The sequence below is a fragment of the Rattus rattus genome, chromosome 4 (assembly GCF_011064425.1).
Source record: "Rattus rattus isolate New Zealand chromosome 4, Rrattus_CSIRO_v1, whole genome shotgun sequence".
NCBI lineage: Eukaryota > Metazoa > Chordata > Mammalia > Rodentia > Muridae > Rattus > Rattus rattus.
Genome location: NC_046157.1, coordinates 137,523,487 through 137,546,812, shown reverse-complemented (window position 1 = coordinate 137,546,812; position 23,326 = coordinate 137,523,487). Strand labels below are relative to the sequence as shown.

At 43.3% G+C, this 23,326-nt stretch overlaps 1 protein-coding gene across 1 annotated transcript in view; it reads right to left on the bottom strand.

The window, feature by feature from the left end:
* Positions 1–732: 732 nt before the first annotated feature.
* Positions 733–23,326, bottom strand: part of Adam23 (ADAM metallopeptidase domain 23) — a 145,208-nt gene continuing 122,614 nt past the window's right edge. The window contains 3 exon segments of the mRNA XM_032901217.1: positions 733–2,164; positions 9,358–9,448; positions 21,458–21,569. Coding sequence (XP_032757108.1) covers positions 2,116–2,164; positions 9,358–9,448; positions 21,458–21,569 — 252 coding nt within the window. The 3' untranslated portion in view covers positions 733–2,115.

Sequence of the window (23,326 nt, the reverse complement as noted above, 5' to 3'; positions counted from 1 at the left end):
GAGAGCCCTGTTATTACTATAGAAACAAACAGCAAGTTCAAGCGACAGACTGCAGACCTACATAGCACCTTTTTCTCAGAAAGCCATCTGAAGGTTAGGATGTTAAGTTATGGTCTGGGGTTATACATAGCAATCAAGGTTTCTGCTCTGTGAGGGTGAAATGTCAACAATTAAAGCTATCTTTGGGGGAGGAGGGAAAGTCCAGTTTCATGAAGCCCATTAGGAAATCCTCCTCCCAGTCGAGGAAAATGTAAAACTTAAGTCTTGCCGGAGAGGGGCTAAGAGCTAAATGTAAAAGTACCTCAACGCCAGGAAGAAATGCATAGTTCATCTGGATGTTCTTGCTAAAAATGGGCCAGTGAAGAAGTAGGGCTCTCTGGCAGGTCTGAGTCCTTGATGGGTTTTCACTGTACATCTGTATGTCCAAAGCAAACCTCGGAGAGGACCTCCCCAGTAGCCTGTTCCCTTAGAATTGCAATGGAAGCTTTCCTGGCGATGCTTAAAGAAGGAATGGGGGAAGATGAGGGAAACTCAGCCTTGGAAATGGCAAGACTCTATCTCCCTGGCCACTTGGGGGAAAAAAGAAGCGTGTGGACTCATAGTGGAATCCCATCACAACCCAGAGTCCATGGTCCAGCAAAACACTAGAGTCCCGAAACCACCATGCAGAAATGATCAGAGATGACCTGCTGCTCTGCACTGGGCTCTGTCACACAGGCTCTGAAGCAGGAAGAGGAAGCATAAATGAAATTTATCAAAAAAAAATTAAATAGATACAGATGAACAGAATGGAAAGCTTAACTGTCTCCAAGCTTCCAGCATTTAAAAGTTATTAATTCTTTATTTAAGGCTTTAAGTTCCTCCTCCTTTCACATTTATGACAGGGAAAGAGAACTGTCGAAACCAGAAGCGAGAATGATGAGTTTGGCACTTCTGTGATTAACTTGAGAAGGGTCTCGGTTTCCCTACAGTATATACATGTGCTTATGATGACATCAAACATGTTAGGGTCATCATTACATATACACTCACATTTACATATTTTGTGTTCTTGTTATGGGTTGTTTTGTGGTTCCCCCCCAGCCCCCTAGTTTTTTTTAATATTTGGTTTCAAACATTCTAGATTTGTGCCCAAACTCCCTGCATCTGTGGCTACATCTGTCTTGTTAAGCAAGTGGATATGTTATAAGAGAGGACAGAGACAAAGGAGGGAAAAAACAAGAGGAAAAAGAAAGATAAAGGAGATGTGGAGCAAGCAACAAACAAAGTATAGAGAGAATCTTTGCGAGGAAAACATTTCCATAGAGACAAGCGAAAATGGCGTGTCAAAACCTCACTTCCATATCTACATTTACAAAAGAACTGTACAATAGCATTGTTCAAGCTCCAGATCCCATTTCCAAAGGATGCTTGGTCCAGGAGAGAAATAATGGGTACAGCGCATCAAGAACACAGTCCAGATGAGGGCTGCCACGGCCGGTCCAGAGTGGGCCGAGGGGCATGGAGGGAAGGGGTGGGCCAGGACGGAGGTGGAGGAGTGGGAAGGCATTAATCCAAAGCCAGGCAGCGTCTGTGTGGTCGTCTGTCATCTTCCCCTTGGGATTTCCACGGTAGGATTTGCTGAAGGCTGGCTTGCTAGCTTGTTGTTATATATGCCATGCAGTTTTTACCCTTTCCAAAATTGGATCTTCATGCCGCTGGAGTTTGTCTTTGATAGTAAAAGGAAAAAAAATCATGCCAAATCCTTTAGAAGATATTAAGTGTCAGCAGGCTAAGGGGGGGGGTCACTGGCGATTTGTTCTTTTATTGCACTTGTTGCTTCTCCCTTCTCCTTTAGTTAAAAAGAAAGAAAAATAAAGGATTCTGAACAGTTTTTTATAACGACGTGGTCTTTAACCCCTCCCCTTTATTGACAGGTGATAGAGGGGGTTACTTGAAGTTATTTCCAAAAGGGACTGTTGTGTTGTACCCCATCCCCGGCCTCAGATTTGAGCTTTGTAGTCATTACCACCCAATGGTCTTGTTTACAGAGTTAAGAGTTCCAGCAGCATGGTGGAAAGCATGTCATTGCCAGAACCCCACAGTGCAAGGTGGCATTCCTCCAGTGCAGCTGATTCAGATGGGGCCTTGCTGAGTGGGATCGAATCTCCTCTTCTTGACGTTTCTTCCAGAGTGCGTCAAAGGAAGATGGCAGGAAGAGGGAAAGAGAAGCCACAATATTAATCAGATGACAGTGAGGGACAAATGATGACAAAGACAATGGTGCCAGTGCCAGAGCAGTGTAACCCACTCACACGAGGCAGTCCCCAAGGAACGCAAGCACAGAGCAGCTAATGTTTTGGAAGATCTGCATCTCCCCACAAGACTACACACTTTGGGGAGCATCAGGGGAAACTTCATATTGTTCATTTTCAGCCACAAATTGGTCTAATTTCAGAAGCAAATACCATTGCTAATTCACCAGATGAAAAGTACTACAGGGTAGTAGTTTTCACCCATGAGAACTAGGAAAAACTCAGGTCTTGTAACTGTTTCAACCAAGCCCCCAGAGTTCTCTAGCAACAGATAAGCTCTCACAATGGGAGCAAAATCCTTGCTCTGACTGGCGATTTCTGCCCTGGGTGTGTGAGTTCTTACTCCGCTATGGAACAGGCACTTTTTACGGTGGAAAGGTGGCAGACAGAGTGCACAGGGAGGTGGTACACTCAGGAGAATGGACACAGGCCCAGGTTAGCCAAGCAAATGCAGCCGTTTAGCTCAGTTGAGAGAAGCAGGTTCAGGTGCCTTGCTCAGTGTCCAGTCTCCTAAAAAAGTGATCCCTGTGCTTGAGGAGAAAGGGAAAAATAGCAAGACAACATGGCAACAACATGAGTTGGTTGTAACCTCCCCATGGTCTGGCTTCATGTGGGGCATCAAGCAAGGGGCTCATGCATTAGTCTGCATACTGGCGGGTAGGACTCCACGGCCACCAAGGCATCATGCAAAACTGGAGGCTGAGGAGCCCTTGCTCCCTCATTCCCCTGCCCACATCCTCGGGGCCAGCTGAACACCTTCACTAGCCCTAGGTACCAAAATATTATAACAGATTCCTCCTCCCCCACATGACCTTCAAAACAGAAACACTACCAAAGCTTAAAATATGTAGGAAAATGTCCTTAAAGTTTCTACTTTCCCAGAAGGCCCACTTCAGCTTTTCTTTTGAAATATAAAGCATGAGCATCTTCATCAAAACTTTTCTTTTTCTCTTTTCTTAAACCTCCATTGAAACATCTTCACGAAAGCCTGGACACGTGGTGGCTTGGCCTAGTGACTTAAATCACTGCCCCAAACACCTCGGCATTAGAGACGCAATGGTCTTGAGAGCAGGCAGTGCTGACTATACAAAGAGCATAAGTTAAGACTGAATTCGACATTTACATGATGTGGCTGTCACCAAATGAACTCGCTGGGGTCGCTCAGGACCTGCATCTCTTATTGAAGTCCATGTTCTCTGAGAAGATGTCTAAGAATGATTTTTCCTTACTAAAGATTTTGGGGAGAGAAACACTGACTGCCTAACCTTGAGAAACAGGGACCCTACCTAGGCCAGAGGTACATTACTGCAATTCAGGCTAAATATAAAACTTGTGTCTCCTCTACTAACATAAATGCTAAGGACAGAAGAAACTCAGAAACACTGAGCAGGACCAGAGCACATTACTCACATTTAAATTCTCTCATTCAAACGCAGGGTAGGTCCGCACTCAGAACAGCCAAGTAGCATGACTTAAAAGAGAGAGCTGAAATTCTACTTCAGCCTGGTACCCATGAAACTGAAGTGCCCAAAAGTGTGTGTTCCTCTCCAGAGCCAAATTTGAAGCTTAGATTATCCTTTTCCCATTGAACAGCATTCTAATGCATTACTAAGTTCTTTGGTCAGACTGAGAAGTCATTACCCCGTAGAACCACACATTTTCTGAACAGTACTGAAAGAGGACTGGAGGACATTTTCTATTCCAATGAAGTCCCAGCAGTGAAGAAAGCAAGCTGTAGTCCAGGGCAGAGGGAACCCAGAGATGAGCAGAGAGGGATAGCTCTGTAAGGCCTCTGTGACGTTCCCTCATAGCTTAGCCATACATCCACTGTAGATCACTGTATGTTGAGTACTGTCCTGAATTTTCTATATGACTTTTTGTTCAGTTTTAGTGTGAAAGTAAAAACTACAATAGACAGGTCCTTGCTGGCTTCCTTCCCAAACCATTTCATCTAAATGCCCTTTGCTCACTGGATGAAGGCAACTTTGTTAGCACAACCAGAAGAGTATTTCTGGATCGCTGTAAAATATCAACACAATCTATTAGCCTCATAATGACACTACCTTTTTATTGGGAAACTTAAGCTTTTTCCTATAATGCATGTATTATAAACATACACATCCATACATCAGTAAAGATCTCTAAATAACAATAGCTCCTACCAAGGGCCTTCTAAAAAGGACGTAGAGTTTCCTACCGTTACCGGGTGAATGTTTTCCTGAAAGCATGTAAGTGCACTCATGCATGCCTAATGCCAAGGGACACTCGGAGAGACCTCCAGATCCCACTGGAACTACAGTGTTAGACAGCTGCAAGCCACCATGTGGGTGCTGGGAATCAAACCCCAGGCCTTAAAAAGGGGTACCAAGTGATCTTAACTGCAGAGCCATGTCTAGCCACCTACTGCCTCTCATCCTAGTCCCCATACCCCTCATCAACACACATACACACACACACACACACACACACACACACACACACACACACACACACACACACACACACACACACACACACACACACCAAAACCTCTAGGCCAATTCAGATTGAGCTTATGTCCTCAGGAGTTTGAGTCAAGAAAACACACGTATCTTCCTGATCAGTGATGTAAGGAGAAGAAAGTGCCTAGCCCGAGAGTCTTGAACAGTAAGGTAATGTGGCTCTGTATTCTGCACTAGAATACGACACAGAAATTAGAAGGGAAAAAGCATCCACTTGGTTACCATTCTCACAAAGAAACTGGTTAAAATTTATTCCACTGCATCCTAACTCTAAGAAAATAAAAAGTACTATCCCTCCCCACCAAGATCTAGTTATTTTTCTGGTCAGAGTCTTTCGATTGTCATTTTAGAGGCGTGTCAACTGTGACAATCTTTTCTTTAGAGAAGAAAGAGAACAGAGTGGAACCCAGGCTAATCAAAAATGGCTTAGAGCTAAGGGAGGGTGCTCATGCGAATGACATAGGAGAAACACCTGTGACAAGTACAGGCTCCCTAGAGAACATTTTATCAAGAACTGCCTGAAGAGGTTACTATGTTCTCTGCTGGCAGTGGTGGAAACCCACTTTGCCACTGGAACCCATGGAGACCACACGTGATAGTGGGGCATGATTTAGGATTCCAATGTTTAACACATAATATGGTGGAAGAACCCATATTCACCCTGGCATCAATGCTGTGGTAAGGACTGCCAGAAAACTACCTCACTGACACCTTCATGTCATTTTCTTGCCACCATCATTGCTATCCCTTGTGATATTGATAAATATTGTATACACGTGTGCTCACATCTAAATTCTTGTATTCAGATTTAGGAGGTTGTTCTGGCTAGTGTTTCTGTCGACTTGACATGAGAAAGGAAGGGGCCTTGACTGAGGAAATGCCTCCATGTGATCAAGTTGTAGGCAAACCTATAGACAAATCTTAATTAGTGCTTGATAAGGGAAGGCCCAGTCTACTGTGGGAGGTGCCATCCCTGGGCTGGTGGTCCTGGGTTCTACAAGGAAGCAGGCTGAGCAAGCCATGAGGAGCAAGCCAGTAAGCAGCACCCTCCATGGCCTCTGCATCAGCTCCTGCCTCCAGGTTCCTTCCCTGTGTGAGTTCCTGTTCTGGCTTCCTTCAGTGACAGACTATAATGTAGAAGTCAAAGACAAACCCTTTCTTCCCCAAGTTGCTTTTTGGTCATGCTGTTTCATCACAGCAACCGTAAGTCTAACTAAGACAGGTGTATTGCATAAATGGTTTTCTTGAAAGTCATAACAGCAACCCTATTTTTAATACATATGCAAAATTTTCATCCTGTTTTTCCTAACCTTTTGGGAAGATGCTACTAAAATAATCGTCTATGTCATATGTTGCAATGTCCAGTAAAAATGGTAACTCTGGTAGTTTGAGTATCACTATTATTCAGCCTGAATGAGGAGCCTCTGTGAGTCAAACGTGCATGACAGAGGGTAGTGGCCCCTCTATCACAGCTCACAACTTCATTCTGCAGGTGAAGAGGAAAAGTGTGTGGCAAAAGTACAGATGCAGGAAGAAGGGAGCAGGTTGGTGGGTCCCAGCCTATCTTCACATTCCCAGAGACACCTTAGAATTAAGCACAAGCTTCTCAACACCTGAAAGCGAACACATCCATTCAGTCATCCCTTTGGGCCTCATACTTCTAGAAGATGGAGTATGGCCTTAGCTAATGTTACTAGATTCTTGCATTACTCCACATGACAGAATACATGGATGCAATGGTGAAAATCCCACCGAACAGTACTTTTTTTTCTTTTTTTGCATATGGAAGTCCTGTGTACATTAACCAAATGCTTCAGGCTCAGCTATTTGACTAAAAAGAAGCAACCTTAATTAATGTTATTTTCAGATCACAATAATTTTCATACATTAGCATAACCTTACTACATGAAAAGTGCACCCACTCACACATACCCAATGCAATATCTTTCAGCACCTAATTCAGAAGAGTGCTCTCGGGAAAGAATCAGAAAGACAATGTGACAATGTCTGTTGACAGCATAGCTGTGTTTCTTGCTTGTATTCAGGTATCTGTGCAGGTCAAGGATGGTTAGGACTCTCTTCCACATCCAAATTACTCAGCACACATCAGGCCTCGGGACTGTGACACTAGAAAAAGCCCCCACCCCCCATCACTTGTACGTGTTCCTTTCATCTTAAGTTTCTACACTCTCAAAGGTTGCAGGCGACTTTTCTCACACCACTTCTGGGAAGAGTGCCCCAGTTTTGGGAAAGATTCCCAATAATGCTGTCTAAAACACTTTTTACAACCGTTTCCAATTTCTACTTCTAAGAGAAACTGGCTTTATTTACACTGAACTCAGTGAAGCTCTGAAGGACTTCCAACTCAGTTCTTCCAAATTCTCTCTTACCGGTTTCAAAACTGTCCACGTCCCCAAGTGCAAACAGCCCTCCATTTTCCCCCCAAGCGCAGACACCCTCCCTCCATTTTGAGGCAGGAGTAACAGCTCACAGCTTGATGCAAACCACCAGTTGCTATTAAGATCTAAAAGCAAAAGGTGTGACAACGATGTATGTGTAGCAGGGAGTACAACAGCATCTCCAAATTCTAACTCCAGAAGTCACCCAAAGGAGGAGTCAATCACCTGAGAAACATTCTTGGCCTGTCGTCCTCAAGGCATGAAAATATTTACTGCATGGTACTGTGCAGTATCGTGCCTTTCTACATTTTACCAAAAAGAAAATATTACAGTGGCAGGAAATAAGAAGGGGTTCTAACTGAACTCATCCAGAAGGGTCCCTATGTCACAGTCACCACGCAGAGTCAGTGGAGCTGGGTTTGAACCTCTGTGTCCACTCCTCACCTCACGCCCTGCTCTTCTGATGACTGGACATCTCTCAGATTCAAATCATGTGCACAGAGCCTAATCCGCCTATCCACACAGTGATAAAGGCTTCTCCCCCAAAACATGCAGTTCAAGCTGAGAGCTAGCCAGGCTGCTGTTTCGAGGTCCTGCTACAGAACAGTGTACTCTCACAGAGAACAAAGAAATGGTACATCTGCCATCGCATGGCATTGCGAGGCAATGACGCGCAGGAGACAGTTTCTTGGGCCTGTGAGATGAGCGTTTCTTAATGCTAAGGAGGTATGCGCCATGGAGTGAGCCAGATTTCTCTTTCTGGAGAGACATTTGCTTTGTTAGAAGGAAGCATTGTGAATGGAGTACAGACTTTCTATAACATACGAAGACTTTTCCACAGTAGTGGGACACTAAGAAAAGTTTTCCTCTGGATTGAGGAAAACCCAAACAAAAACATATGGCTTCTGAGCTGGTCCCTTATGTGCTCCAAGCTGGACAACACCTCATTCAAACGAGGAGAAATCCAAATACCAGGTGCCTATCCAGTTTGTGTGTTTCTGCAAGAATGTGGATGCCAAAATTTCTATTTCACTAAACAAGCCCAACTTTATAGACATCTGTGTAGAAAACAAGCACCATTCAATACACATTTCCAGTTAGAGTCTTTTCAAATGCTGCTGGCTTACTCATTAAATCCTAACACCAGAATGAATTAGCAGAAGATGTTAATTTATTTAGATCATATCTTGTTTTTCTTTCTTTCACAATCAGCTTTTAATAATAACACTTTAACTAGCTTTAATGAAGGCCACTACATGGTTTGTTTAAAACAAAGTTTCCCCCGTTGAGTGGCTGGCTGGAGGCAAAGTGGTGGTGGGGGTCTGACTGCAGGCTTTATTTCCTACTTAAATTCATCCCAATCAATCTGGATGAAACTTACTTATGAAAGAGACCACATGGCAGAGGAAGGCTTATCTACGAATATTAAAAAATCAAGTAACCAGGGCATAAGATGCTCGAAAGTGATTCTCTAACGAATCAGAGGTATAAAATATCCAAACTAGATAAAATCAGGTTTAAAACCTTTAAACACAGTAGGTTTTATCTACCATTATCCAGTATGGTCTACTTTAGCAATCTTGAGTATCAATGTGCAATCCAAAATAAAAGTCATCCTGAAAGCGTAGCAGGCCAGTCACTTAATGTCAATGTCACATTAAATGCCACGAAGCCACGGCTCCCAATTAAATTACACTTAAGTAAGAAAATGAAAGTTTCAAATCACAAAGTTACAAGAAACAGTGGCTATGTGGCGACCGAGGTTACAGAAAACCCCAGCGGACTGTAAACCAGTGTTTAGCAGAAACAACTACGAATTCAAGTGTATTTACTTCCACTACGTTAGCTTGGTCACCTACGTGCACAGGAGCGTAGCCAGGAGGCTTGCTCCCGCAGGGCAGAATGTCTTCTATTGAAGGGCGTGGGCTTCAAATTAAAGTGAGTTCCTTCCTTAGCTTGTACTTCGCTGCTTGCCTGGAGATGACATTTGAAGCTCTGTCTCCTACGTTTCTAACCCACTTCTGAGTAAAAGCGCGTATTTTTTTGTTGTTGTGGTTGTGTTATCAACACCAGAGTCTCGTAGCAGGAACTCAAAACCAGGTTATGTAAGCAGAAGAGAGAGGTGCCCGAGCCACGGAGAAGAAGGCATGCGGCGTTGCTTACTTAAATCCCCAGCCTGTGCCCCCAAGGACAATAGCTGCTACCAGGATGGCACCAGCGATGGAGCCTATTATGAGATTGGTGGCGCTAGGACCTGTGACAGAGGATCATGGGAAGAAAGTCATGTGAGCCAACTGCTTTCATTAGCACAATGGAAAGGCGGGTAGGCAGCTTCAGGAAGCAAAACCCTGCTGTGCAGGGCGCCTGGTGCTTCCTGTCCTAGCTGAATCCCGGCCCAGATACTTCCACTGTGACTGCTTGGATTACTGTCTTTAAAGCTGCCCCTCCTTTCCCACTGATCTTCAACTCAGGTTAGTTAGCCTTCCTCCAGCCTTGAAACAGATCAGCCCCTTTCATATATGTGTTTTGTGTCTTTCTCCTGTCCACCCATATCATAAACCAAACAGGTTTGTGCAAATAAAGAACAGGGTCCATTAGCCCTGGCTGCTGAATGCGTGAGATAGAGTCCATGACAGCGCTCTTCCGCTGACACCCACACTCTCAGTGCTGCTTGCTCTGCACTAGGAGGCAGTGAGAAGTTAGTCGGAAGAGGTCCTAAAGACCTGGCTTTGAAACTTTTCCCCTCAGATATTTCTTCAGTGGTAAGTCCCTCGAAATGAGCTTGCAGCCATAGGAGATCTTAAATTTATAGAAGCAGTTTATAGGGAATGGGTAAGAAAGGTTTATTTACATTCCACTGGAGAAATATACCTTTTAAATTCCCATCGCTCACTGAGAGACGTTGGAGTCTTGCTAATATATTTTGAAAGGGAGAAGACATCAGGAATGATAATGTGAAGAGGCCACCATTGTTAAAGTTGGTAATGAGAGTTACAGTAACTCCCATCTTCTCCTTCATTTGGCCTTTAAAAATCAAGGCAGTTCTACATAGTTAAAATGAAAGAGGAAGTTTCACATCCTCCAGGATTTACTATGTATATGCATAGCAGTGCCTCCTAGTAACCAAATACCTTAAGTGCCAACTACATAGACTTGCCCATAAGTCACAAACTAGTCCATTTGGCTGGTTTTCCTAAAACCCTCTTGATTTTGTTTTGTTTTTTTGTTTTTTTTTTTGCTTTTAACAAACATCCATTCTTTGCTGAGCAGAATAATCTCTTTTCTCCTCACATAAGTGGACACCATGCCTTACATCTCCACAGCTAAGTGGGGGATGGTTTTGCTGAGAAGCCTCACAGCACTAGACGTGTAAGTGGGTGGATAGAAGGTGGTACAGTAGAGCTTCGGGACTGGAGGGTGTGGGTCTTATCTGGTTCCTGAGTCTTGACATGCTCTTCAATCATAGAAGGTCTACAGAGCGTGAATCTCAGGCCTTTGGAGTCAATAAACAACGACAGTGAGGATGATAAGTGCTTTCTAAAGGGGAGTAAGCGCCCACTGCACTCATTTCTGAACGTTTGATACGTCATCACATTGAATTCTCACAAAGGAACATGGGATGTAGGAATTTGAACCATCCTGCTCAAGAGAAGGGCCAGACAGTCCTAAAGTTTAAAAGGTAACAGAAACAAAATCCAAACATGGACTTGGCTGACTTCAAGGCTTGTGCTATAAGTCAAGGGTCAGAACACTGGAGCCGACAGGCCACATCTGGCCTCATTATCTATTTGGGTAAAGACATTTTTACTGTAGCACAGCCATTACTATATATACTGATTATAGTTGCTTTTGACAACACCGTTGAGAAATTGTGATGGATACCCCATGGCTTGGAAAACAAAACTATTTACACCTGCCCGTTATAGGAAGTTTGTGAATGACTGCATTTATACACAGCCCCCCTTATAGGAAGTTTGTGAATGACTGTTTTTCTACCCCACCCCTTATAGGAAGATTGTGGATGGCTGCTCTGCTGAAGCATCATTCTATTCCACATACTTTTGTCCCATCTCTCCACAGTGACATTTGGAGAAAGCATTCAAAAAATATGTTCATAGTCCCATGTGTGCACCCACCCGTGAGCAGACCTACTTTGTTGGTTCAGGATCAGATTCAATACAGAATCCATGAAAAGTAATCCCTGGTATTCAATAAACTATGTACTAGAATTAAAAAATTCGATCAGTCCATGGAAACTACTGGTTACATGAACATCACATTGTCAGTTAAACCAGGAAGCATTAAAACTATGTTGTACTATATGATTCTATTTCCTAAAAACTCATTACATATCAATTACAAATAAATGGACCTTGAAAGGGGAAAAGTTAATAAACCATAAAGAAAATGTTCACGAAATAAGAACACCAGGTCTTATTTTATTTTTTTAAAAAAGCATACACTTAGACACTTACCTGTCACAAACATAAATAGCAAAACATCAGCCACACTGGAAAGGATGGATGGGAACCAAGGTAAAAGGACTGCTTACAATTAAGGTTTTTTTTTTGATCCTGTCCATCTCTTAAGACTGGACAGATGACCAAATTTCATGGCTTCCACTGTATCTGAAGGCATTGAAACTATGGCCACTAAGTAAGATAAAAGACATATTTGAGATGAGCTTTGAAAAACTGCCTTTCCTCTGAGAAGAATTTCACATGAACACATGCCTAGCATTTGACCCTGGGATAGGAACATCTGGCCAACAGTCATAAGATGCAAGTTGCAGGACCAAGTTCTTGTAGTCAAACATTTTAACATGGTTGAATGCTTCATCTTCTCACAGGTAAAGAGAAACACAGCCCTTTCCAGGGTTCCTCCTTCTCCTCATCTAAGATGCTTTCCAATAACTAAGGGAAGATGAGTTAAGAGCACAATAAGGGTAGGCTGGGTATGAGGGCTCATATCATAATCCTAGCATTTAGAAATCTGAGGCAGGGGGATTGCTGCAAGATCAAGGCCAGCCTACGCAGTTAAGTTCTAAATGAATATAAGCCATGGAGTGAGACCTTGTCTCAAAATCCTTTTTAAAAAGATCCAAGGCTGGCCAGGACTTACAGCTACAGCAGAATAGCTTCATGGGTAACATACGTGCCTGCTCCCTTCCTACTGCTATCTTGGTGCCCAAGTTGCCTGACTCAAGTGTGTAAGGAGAGCAGATGTGTCCCCAACTATTGAAACTGTGGACAACATACATGCTTGTTCATTGGGCTAGGTGACAGATAGCTGGTACCTCCCTGAGATGCTAATTTTATTTATTTATTTATTTATTTATTTATTTATTTATTTATTTATGCTACTATGAAGTGTTACCAGAACCCCAGTAAACAGAAAACACAGGGTGTAAGGGTGACTTCTGCCATGTGTGCGTAAAAGCTTCCAGGGAACTATAGGAAAAAAGGCTTCCTAATAAGCTAGTCTGCACAAAACAATCTCAGCTACTTAGGAGGACAAAAATCAAGTGCAGAGCAAGGTAACCAGAGCTTGGGAGAGCTGCGCTTCTGGGAATCTAACGGGCAAGTGAGCACAGTACACTAGTTAGGACACTGGACAAACCCCCAGATGAACTGCAGCTGTTCAGTAAGGTTACACAGGTTTGAAATACACTTAGTATTTTTTCATTTTTAATGTCCCTTGCTCTGATGTGCACAAATACTTCAAAGCTAAATCCGGAACCAATTTTATAACAAACAAAAAAAAAAAGGAAAAATTAATCTTCCTTGATGTCCTCAGGCAGATGGAGCCAAAGCCTACCATGTCGGTGTAAGTTCATAAAAAAGCATTAGCTGGATATCGTTCTCACTGCCTTTACAAAGTGTGAGAGTTGTTGGTATTCCTAACTGGATCTGTGGATTTGAGTAGTGAAGTAAAGCTGTTAAAATGCTTCTATGTAACACTTACTCAAAAGCGTTTTGCCAATTAATAGTAAAAGAAAAAAATAGTAAGATCTGAACTTTGAGTCTTGCAAGCAGGAGAGCAAAGGGAGTCCTGGGCTCTTGCCTTAATGGTGAATATGCACCCAACACTGTTCTATGCCCCACATTGTTCCAGACAGGAGAAGGTTCCATGGTGCACGAGAAACATCACAAGTCACAGGACACGACACATCCAAATCACACCACAGGTTACACCAGCACGGGAAACAGTCAACAGGACAAAGAAGGGAGGGTCGGAGTCCAGGCCAGAGTCACCTCACACACCACAGAGACACGCAGACACTCAGGAGGATGCTTACTCTATGCCCCACCCTGTGCCTCCAAAAATCACCCCCAGGGCCAGAACGGTGCCAGCCACGGCCCCTATGAGCCTGCTTGTGGCCATGTTCACTGTGTGGAGGGAAAAACGGAGATTTAAAAAAAAAAAAAAAAAAACAAGAGAAAATCACACACTGGTTTCACTATCATACAAAACAATCTCTCTGGGAAATGCTTTGAGCGTTAGCAAAGTATGGTTATCTTCGCTCAGAAGTTTGAAATTCAGAGAATATATGAAAATAATTTTTATCGTCCATCTCTACGTGTTCTACTTTAAAATACATTCTCTTACAAACACTTTTAGGCTCGTAAGGAATCCACTCTGAATTATAGTTCCTAGCAGTATGAGGGAAATCTTTAATTGCACCACAGCAAATTTATATTTTAATTATAACTAACCACTGATGCGCATTTTATAAACTTTTCAAACTGCAAAACATGTTGACATCATTTAAATGGAGGATATATCATTCAATTTTGTGAAACTCATAAACACCCAATAGAGCAGCTTTAAAATTCTGTGTAATCCACCTGGGAAGTTATTGGAAAGTATATACTGAATTACTGCAAGGTTCGGACTTCTGTGACAGGAAATGGACACTTAGTTCTTGAGCTGTGGATTCCGGTGTATCACTGTGTGTGAGGTGGGAGAAGGGAGGGCCGCTGAAGACTGCAGGGGCTGCTGCAGACCGCCAAGCGCTTATTAGTGCAGAGCAGAAGTGCTCTCCAGCCGCGCACCAGCACTTTTGTGCGAAGCTTTCCAATGTCGGGAAATAGACCTGGCACAGGCAGAGATCCCCAACATGTACTCCACATGGGTAACACAAAGTCAGAAATTAAAATAAGAGGCCACATCGTTTAGGGTCAGTGGTGTCTGTAGGTGCAAAAGGGAACTGGCTCAGCCACTAGCTCTTGTTTCTATATAAACTGAAGGTATTGAACGAGACTGACCTTCCCGATGAGAACAGTTTCACTTCCACAGGGCTGCATTCTATGCACTCTATGACCGACTGCATTCTGATGAACACAGGGGAACAGGACCGAGAACCGAGACTCATGGTCACAATTGTGTAAGGCTTCCTATTGTGTTCATGTTTAGTAGGATATCGCCCCCAAAGGGAGAGAATCTTCGCTCTCTCAGCCTGCTTAGCAATTTTACAATTACTTCATTTTATCACAAGGTAAACAACATCAAGGAGAGTCGAAGAGCTATTAACCAAACACAACCAGAGATAGCCCCTTAAAAATAGAAAGATGGAGACACAACATTAAACAGAGAAAGTCTAGTGAAGCACAGGATGGGGAAGACGGTTAGGTGGTGGCCCACGGCATGAAGCCTACACTTCCATTCAAAATGACTCAAACTACATCTCAGATTTCCAAACTGTAGAGACAAAGACTAGGAAGGAAAGGCATTCCAAACATAAAACTTGGCTTGATTTTTTAAAAAATGAAATCGCTGCTTTAAGAATGCTCCATTAACAAATAAGTTAGCTCATAACTTTTGGGGGGAAAGGGGCTTAATTTTTAAGTAGCAGCTCTCAGGGCTGAAACACACCAGTCAATCCTACCCTCCCTTTCACTCTTACAAGACGTAGGTCTGATAAATGATAGGAAATCACTCCTTCCTCCCCCTTAAAATTTAATATTTGTTAATTTTAAAAATTATAACTACCACACGGAAGACAGATAATGATTTTGCAAACTCTTCTACGCTTGTTGTGTAATTCCTCACTGGAGAAGCGGGAGGACTAGGTGGCCCACTGTGCATGTATTAGAAACCTGATCAGGGAGGAGGAAAAAAAAAAATCCAGCAGATGCTTCAAGCACGTATTCCAGGCAGGCAGATGATGAGCCTTAATCAGCACTGAGAAAGAATAATTATCTTCACATTCTTAACAGATAAGTGCTCTTAACACACAGCAAATGAGACGAGGTGGAGAATGGCTTTCTCTGAACTCATCATCACGGGGCCAGCTCCCACACGCTGGAAATTTGTGTAAAGACCACCAGGTCCTTTGCTGTGATTTGGAACAGGGCTTTACCTCTTTAATTGCAGACTCGGCCTGTCTCCAAATCTGTTTGGCAGGAACTGATTGAGTAACCCTCAGGTGAGCAGCGTTATACAGGGGACAGATTTGTGAACAGCCACCACGGAACATTTAAAAACTTTTCCTTGGGCCTTTGAAAGTTCATGGTGTAGTTTTACTTCCACAGTTGCTGATTTATTATGGAACTGCCTTTGTTCATTAATTCTCTCATCCATACTCATTCGTTATCTGCCAACGCCTCCTATGCTGTATGCACAATGACAGATTTTCATTTTCTCCTCTCCCCCTGACCAAGGCTCACAGCTGATAAACACAATCCTGGTTTTGGAAGCTTGACGCTGCCCCCTCACTGAGTGACAACTGCCCTTCTTTACACTGTGCCCACAGACCACGGCCATTACCTCAGTACCTCAGTGTGTGTGTGTGTGCGTGTGTGTGTGTGTGTGTGTGTGTCTGTGGTCTCTGTGTGTGTGTGTGTGTGTGTGTGTGTGTGTGTGAGTGTGTGTGTCTCTGTGTCTGTGTGTGTGTCTGTGTGTCTGTGTGTCTGTGTGTGTCTGTGTGTGTGTGTGTGTGTGTGTGTCTGTGTGTCTGTGTCTCTGTGTATTTGTCTCTATGTGTGTGTGTGTCTCTGTGGTCTCTGTCTGTGTGTGTGAGTGTGTGTCTGTGTCTGTGTTTGTCTGTGTGTGTGTGAGTGTGTGTCTGTGTGTCTGTGTTTGTCTGTGTGTGTCTGTGTTTGTCTGTGTGTGGGTGTTTGTGTGTGTCTGTGTGTCTCTGTGTCTGTGTTTGTGTGTGTGTGTGTCTGTGTGTCTGTATGTCTCTGTGTCTATGTCTGCGTGTGTCTGTGTGTGTGTGTGAGTGTGTGTCTGTGTGTCTCTGTGTCTGTGTTTGTCTGTGTGTGTGAGTGTGTGTCTGTGTCTGTGTTTGTCTGTGTTGTCTGTGTGTGTGTGTGTGTCTGTGTGTCTCTGTGTCTGTGTTTGTGTGTGTGTGTGTCTGTGTGTCTCTGTGTCTTTGTCTGCGTTTGTCTGTGTGTGTGTGAGTGTGTGTCTGTGTGTCTCTGTGTCTGTGTTTGTCTCTGTGTGTGTGTGTGTGTGTGTGTATTATTTTAAATCCTGCTTCCTGTTCTCTAGGTTTAATGGTCCTAAAAAAAAAAAATAGAACTTTTGATAAGAGTGTAATATAAGATGCAAACTATAAATATTTTCCTTTTTTTAAAAGAAAGTCCTTTATTTTGCACTTAGAATTCCTGCATAGGTAAGTCAGACTTCACACATTTAAATGATGGTGCTGTTTTTGGAAGTGAGTGTTCCTTTCTTAGAGTTTCCAAATCCGGAGGACGCAGCGTGTTGCCTGTGTGAAAACAGGTGGCACAACTCTAACCGCCTCCATCCCTCGGCACTTCAAAGGCAGCAGGCAGCAAAGCCGTCACTGGAGGCCGCTAGTCCACAGTTCTCCCTGCAGGGACCTGCTTTACTAAACCGAAGGTTAGAAATTAACACTAAATAAATCCTTTTATTTAACAGCATAATGCTGACATTATAAGAATATCCTAACGTTCGAAATTTCAGTGTGTTAGACCTAAATTCATATCTCTTTCCCCCTTTCCATGTAATCAAAATTGTTCAGCTTTAATATATTGGGAGACATGTCTGGAAGGATATGCAATAAATTATTTCATGATAAATATTATTTTGTTGGGGGTTATTTCTAATGCTTTGTCTTAGTTTGGTCCCCGAAACTGGGAATCTGTGTGTCCAAATGCTGAAGGTCTCTCCCCAGTAGCTTTTGATTGATCAATAAAGAGCCGATGGTACAGCTGGGCAGGATGAAAGAGAAGGGATTCTAGCTTCCCGGGGAAGACAGAAGGAAGAAAGGATCTGCGAGGAGAAGGGGTGGGACCACACGGGGAAGATCAGGAGGGAGTAACGGCTGAAGTGTAAGCACAAGAAAAAAAGAAGGCCCTGGGAGAGTCCTGCACAGCAAAGATAGGGGTTGGCCCAGAAGGAGCCAGGAAAGCTAAGATAAAATATTGATTTAGGAGGTGTTAAGCCAGGAATACCTGAGGAGAGTGTTTGCAGGCTGCAGGGAGTTTTCGAAGAGGCCAGGTATTGATATCAGAATTAAGCTGGTGAATGTGTGTCTTTCATTTGCAAATCCCGAGAGCTCTTGGGCTGGTGGCTGGAAGAGGACCCACGGGGAGCCAAAGCATAACTAACTCACCCACGGGGAGTCAAAGCATAACTAACTCACCACTACAGTATTTCAGCTGAATATCATGGCACCCACTTGTGATACCAGCAGCTGACGGCTGGGGCAGGAGGATTGTGGGTTTGAGGCCAGCCAAAAATAAATAGCAAAATCCTGTCTCAGAAAAAAAAAAAAAAAAAGAAAGAAAAGAAAAAAAAAAAAAGGACAAACCATGCAATTTATACTGTTAACAAAAATAGGCTTCTCTGTATTTACATAAATAAATAGGAACTAAAATATTGTAGAATATGGTAAATCCTTAATCTTTGGTGGGTCTGTGGTTAATAAAAATGCCTGACATAATTATATATATAATACTTCATACTCACATATAAGAATCATTTAGTAATCAGAACTATAAGATCAAAGCTTGTCATATCAAAGTCACCTAAAGGCTATATGCAAAGGCTACAATAAATAATATCTGGTGTATTATAAACATTTAAAGTCAGTTTTCAAAGCTCTAAACTCTAATAATATATATACTTCATTTCTTCAGAGCCATATTAAGTACTGCTGGTAAATAATTGATCCTCTAATGGGCTTAATCGCTGCCGGGCCACCACCATTCCTCCTCTTCTTTACAATGCACAAAAAGCTAGCAGAAGGACTTAGCATTCTGCTTTAAATGAGGCAGAGGCAGAAAAGACACTGGGGTTAAGCTCATGTGATCACATTTTATGTAATTAGCTGTTAACACTGATAATTAGTTTCCCCATTTGTAAAGCAGCAGATCTGGAAGGATTGCCTTTAAGGTCCTTTCTATCTCTAATTTGATGACTATGGACCTCATTAAAGCGTCTGGCCCAACCTTCCTAAGCATTCTATCCCTGCCCACACAGTGCAAGTGACATAACCCACTTTCTTGTCTTTTCTCTTGTTACAGTGATGGCATGATAGCCACCAAATGAGAAAACCCCATCACAGTCCACAGTATGCACTGAGCAAAGTGGATACAAATTAATAAAAATAAATAGCACTCTGTCTGCCTGTCTGTCTGTCTGTCTGTCTGTCTCTCTCTCTCTCACTCTGTGTGTGTGTGTGTGTGTGTGTGTGCGTGCGTGTGTGCGCGCGCGCATGCAAATATGGGTGTGTGACCACAAGTGTAAGTGTGTAGAGACCAGAGGTTTACCTCAGGCACCTCTCTCAGTCACTTCCCACCTTAATTTTGAAGCACGGGCTCGCACTGAACCTGGAGTTCACAATAGGTGCTCTGGACCAGAGCTCAGGTCTTCAGGCTAGCGCTTTTCCCACAGAGCGGTCTCCTTGGCACCTGGAAATTCCTCTAAACAGAAATGGAGGATAGTCTACCCTTGCATAATAAAGGGAAATAATTCCCTTCAGTGATGTCGACAGAAAGGACTTGAGAGAAGAGGAGCTCAAAAGGTTCTCAAATATAGAATTAATGGCAGCACAGGGTGGATGATATGTAATACTAAGTAGTTTTTTGAAAATCTTCTCCAGAGGGCTGGAGATACAGTTCAGGGGTAGGACTTGCCAAGCGTTCATGGGGCCCTGAGTTCAACCGAGAGACAAAGGGTTAGGCGAAAGAAAAGAAAGAAAAAAGAGGGGCAGAAAGAATGACAGCATGAAGGAGGGAGGGAGGGAGGGGAGGAGGGAGGGAGGGAGGGCGATAGGGAGGGAGGAAACCTCATCTACAGGGTTTGCGCACTTAAAGATCTTTTTCATCAATGCCTGCGGTGTGGAGTCTGGCAAGGCTAACCTAACTGCTGTACTGTGGGTCCACCACAGACAACTTTAGCAAGGTGATGACTACAGAGTATCCATGTTACGTTTCTACCTGCATCTATACGGTCATCTGGGAATTAATTTTCAAAATACCCAAAATAAGTATGTCCATTTATGATACCTTCTGTGGTCTCGCCCCTGAAAGGGCTGTATTTGGGTTCCATCCATCTTCCTTTTATAATAACCATGTATGATTTGAATTACCAAAAAAAAAAAAAAAAACCAAAAAAAAAAAAGCCCCGCAGGAATATTTTCTTAACTATAATTGAAGATTTTCTTAACTATAACTGAAGATTGCCACCTCATAAAATGAGAGCCAGTCAAACAGAAAGTGGCTGTCAGAAAGTGGCCGTAAGCACTCTCCGCTCTGGAGTGCAGCTGTTTGCTTCACGGCTCTGAGTCTGACTTCTCTGTGTAAATGAGCAGGTGAAGAAACGGCCAACAGAAGAGGCTGCGAGGCTGCGGAAGCCCCAGGCCACCTGACAGGCAGGAGACTGCAAATAAACACAGTACAGCACGCCTGTGTCTCGGACGCGAGCTGCACCGACGGAGCTATGCCGGCCGCAGCTGCCCTACACAGACCTCCTCGTGTCAGAGCCTCAGTGTCCAAACCTCACATCCGAAGGTGGATCCAAGAATGTTTTGTTCCAGTTTTAAAGTAACAAAAGACTGAACGTAGAAGCAGAATGGATAGAGAGGGAAAACAGAAATACACTGTGAGGGTGTGATCATTCCTCTTATAGAATCTTAATAGCCCAGGCATACTGAGCAACGGAATGAAGTGTGTTTGAACATGCTCGCTGATATGGAACGGCCCACATTCATCCAAACCGGGCTAGGTCTCGTTAGGAGCTGAAGTCTAGGGAGCTTCGTCTGCTCTGAGGGTCATCGCATACAGACCACACTGAAGTTCCGAGTTGAAATGTTTCATCCAAAGCAAGGTGCTAGTCCCGGATGTTTGAGAAAACGCCGTGGCCGTTAACTTACAGGATGCTATCAGCAGCACCACATAAAAAGAAGCTGAGGTACAACGCCATGGTCAAACGCCAGACTTAGTACTAGCGATAGTTTGTTTTCCGGGAACTCGAGACGGCTGCTACATAAAGCCTATTGTACCTGACAGCTTTTCATGATCTTTGGGAATCAACTGAGGGGGTGAGAGAGGGGAGAATAATGAGAAAATGACTGTCATATTCATTTTTACATAGGCAATGCTGTAAAAAATGATGCAAAAGAAACCGAGCGTGCTCCCAGTTTGGCCTCTGGTTGCCTGGGTAACGGGCATGTCACCTGACCTCCGGGGCCTCAGCATTCTCATCTTCAATATCACAGGGTGACTATGAACTGCCACAGACTCATTATGCTAAATTCTAATCTCTCTCTTCTCGTAGCGGCTGCTTAGAACAAAGCTTCAGACCTTTTACGTTTCCTCTGAAAAATTAAAGCTATCTGAAGAACTGATTCTTTTACCAAATCAAAAGAATTTGTTAGAACGGGGCATAAAAGACTACAAATTTCCTCTGGAGAGAATGTGAAACGGAGAATGTGATAAAAGTCTGGTGACAGCCCCAAAGACTGTACCGATTTGAAAATGAAACAGCTTAGATGAATTATGAAATAATTGGCTTTTGGGAAAGTGGGGGAAAGTCTAAGGTTTAAAGGGCAGAGAAGAAGCTGGATTAAAGGAAGCCAGTATATTTACTTTTCTTAATTCAGTTCCAAGCTAAGAGGCGATTTAAATGTGCTTTTGAAAACACGACACACACAGGCTTGTGCACCTTCATGGCAAACGGATGCGTTCCTGTGCGTCTCCTTCCGAAGCCATGGAGGTGCATTGCTGCTGCAGTGGGAGAGTGGGAATGAACACAGTCTGCAATGATCTAAAACCGGAATCATACAAACCCTTAGGTCCTTCATCCTTTGGGGGGTTGGGGTTCCGAACTGGATCCCGGATGCTGCAGTCTGTGCCCGCCCAAGTGAAGTCACAGATGCAGGTGGCTTCGTTGCTACACACCTGCGAAGGAGAAGGGAGAGACACTAATGAGAACCACTGAAGAAAGCACAGTGTAAGCACGGGGCACGGAGGGATCTCTCAAAATCACCGAGAAGGCTTCCAAAGCATTCCACTGGCTTGGAGGACTAGGATCATGGGTGAAATTATGGAATGTATTTCTAGTAACTGTGGAAAATTTGATTAAGATGAAAACTTTTTAAATTGTATTATTTACAATATTAGATATATTTAGATATATAAATGTCCATTAAGTTAGCTTTTTTTTTCCTGAAGCAAATGTTTCTGGGAACGGTTATAAAAAACATACATGTTTAATATAGTAAGTTATCAGACATAGGGCTCAAAAAAAAAAACCCAAAAAACAAAAACCCAATGCCAGGGAAGAGAGGGAGGGGCCTCCAGGGACAATCCTCAAGATAAAAGACCAAGAGACACAATCACACACCCGCTGCATGATCTCACCATGCCTAACGCATCTGGTGCATTTTGCCTGCCCAGTAAGCACTCCCTCCCCTCCCACCATCTATGGAGACATTCTTTCCCAGTCAGCAGGCTGACACCCGCCACCAAGCAGCAAATGGCATGAACTCGCAATTTACATGAATCAAATGAAACACTCTGCAAACTAGAAAAAAAGGTGCCAAGACCCTTTTATCATTAGAAATGATAAAATCAAATGCCAATGCTTTTAAATCTGAGATCCTGTGATATACGGTTATAATTAATAACACCAAACTTTGCTTTTTAAAAAAAATAAATGGTGAAAAAATGAGACAGGACGGGGAAAACAGCAAAGAGCTTTTACGTCTCATATTTCTAGAGCAGAGGCTAAAATGCTTAAAAGGTCTGCCTGGTGATTTAATTTTGCATAGAAATTGTACTGAACGCTCATTACATGTCACAGGGTCTTCTGCTAAGCACGTCACCAAGAGCTTCACATTCACTCCAGCCACCATCTGCTAAGGGCAGAGAGATCCACTCAGAGTCCAGGTCTAAATCTAAAACTCTGTCTAGTCCCTGAATCCATGCTCCTAAATCACCAGATAGGATGGATGACTTCAGTGTCATCTTCTTGGGATTAATAAATACCTCATGGGCATGCGTAAGGCACACCTTTGTGTGTGTGTGTGTGTGTGTGTGTGTGTGTGTGTGTGTGTGTGTGTGCGCGCGCCTGCGCGTGCGCGTGTGTGTGTGTGAGTGTGGGGTCCTAGATAGAATTAAAAGGGACAAGGTAGCTAAGCACCGTGGTCCCTGCCTTTGCTCTGGGCTCTGACGAATACGAGGAGTAAGTTCCTGGCTGCCACGCCATCCCCATCACGTAAGACTGTGTCCCTTGACCCATGAACCACGCCACCCCCTCCTCTTGAGTTACTTATGTTGGATATTCTGTGAGCAGCACACCAGGCTACCCGGCCTCCCTGTGAGCTTCCTGGTCCTGTCCACCTTGCTCTGCTCTGTGTCACTCTGTCACCCGCCTGTCTCTCTGTGTTGAGTTCCTTCTACCTTCATTCCAGCTTCTTCCTTTTTTATTATCACTTTCTCTGTGTCTGTTTTTCTAATTTCTGAAGTCTGTATAAATTTACAAATGCATTCATTTTGCTAAGTCCAATCTACATTACACACACACACACACACATATGTATGTATGTATGTATATATATATATATATATATATATATAATTATTGCTATTAAACTTGGATTTTCCAGGAAAGGCAACATTCTCAAATCCTTTGGTCACAGAATTAAAGCTACACA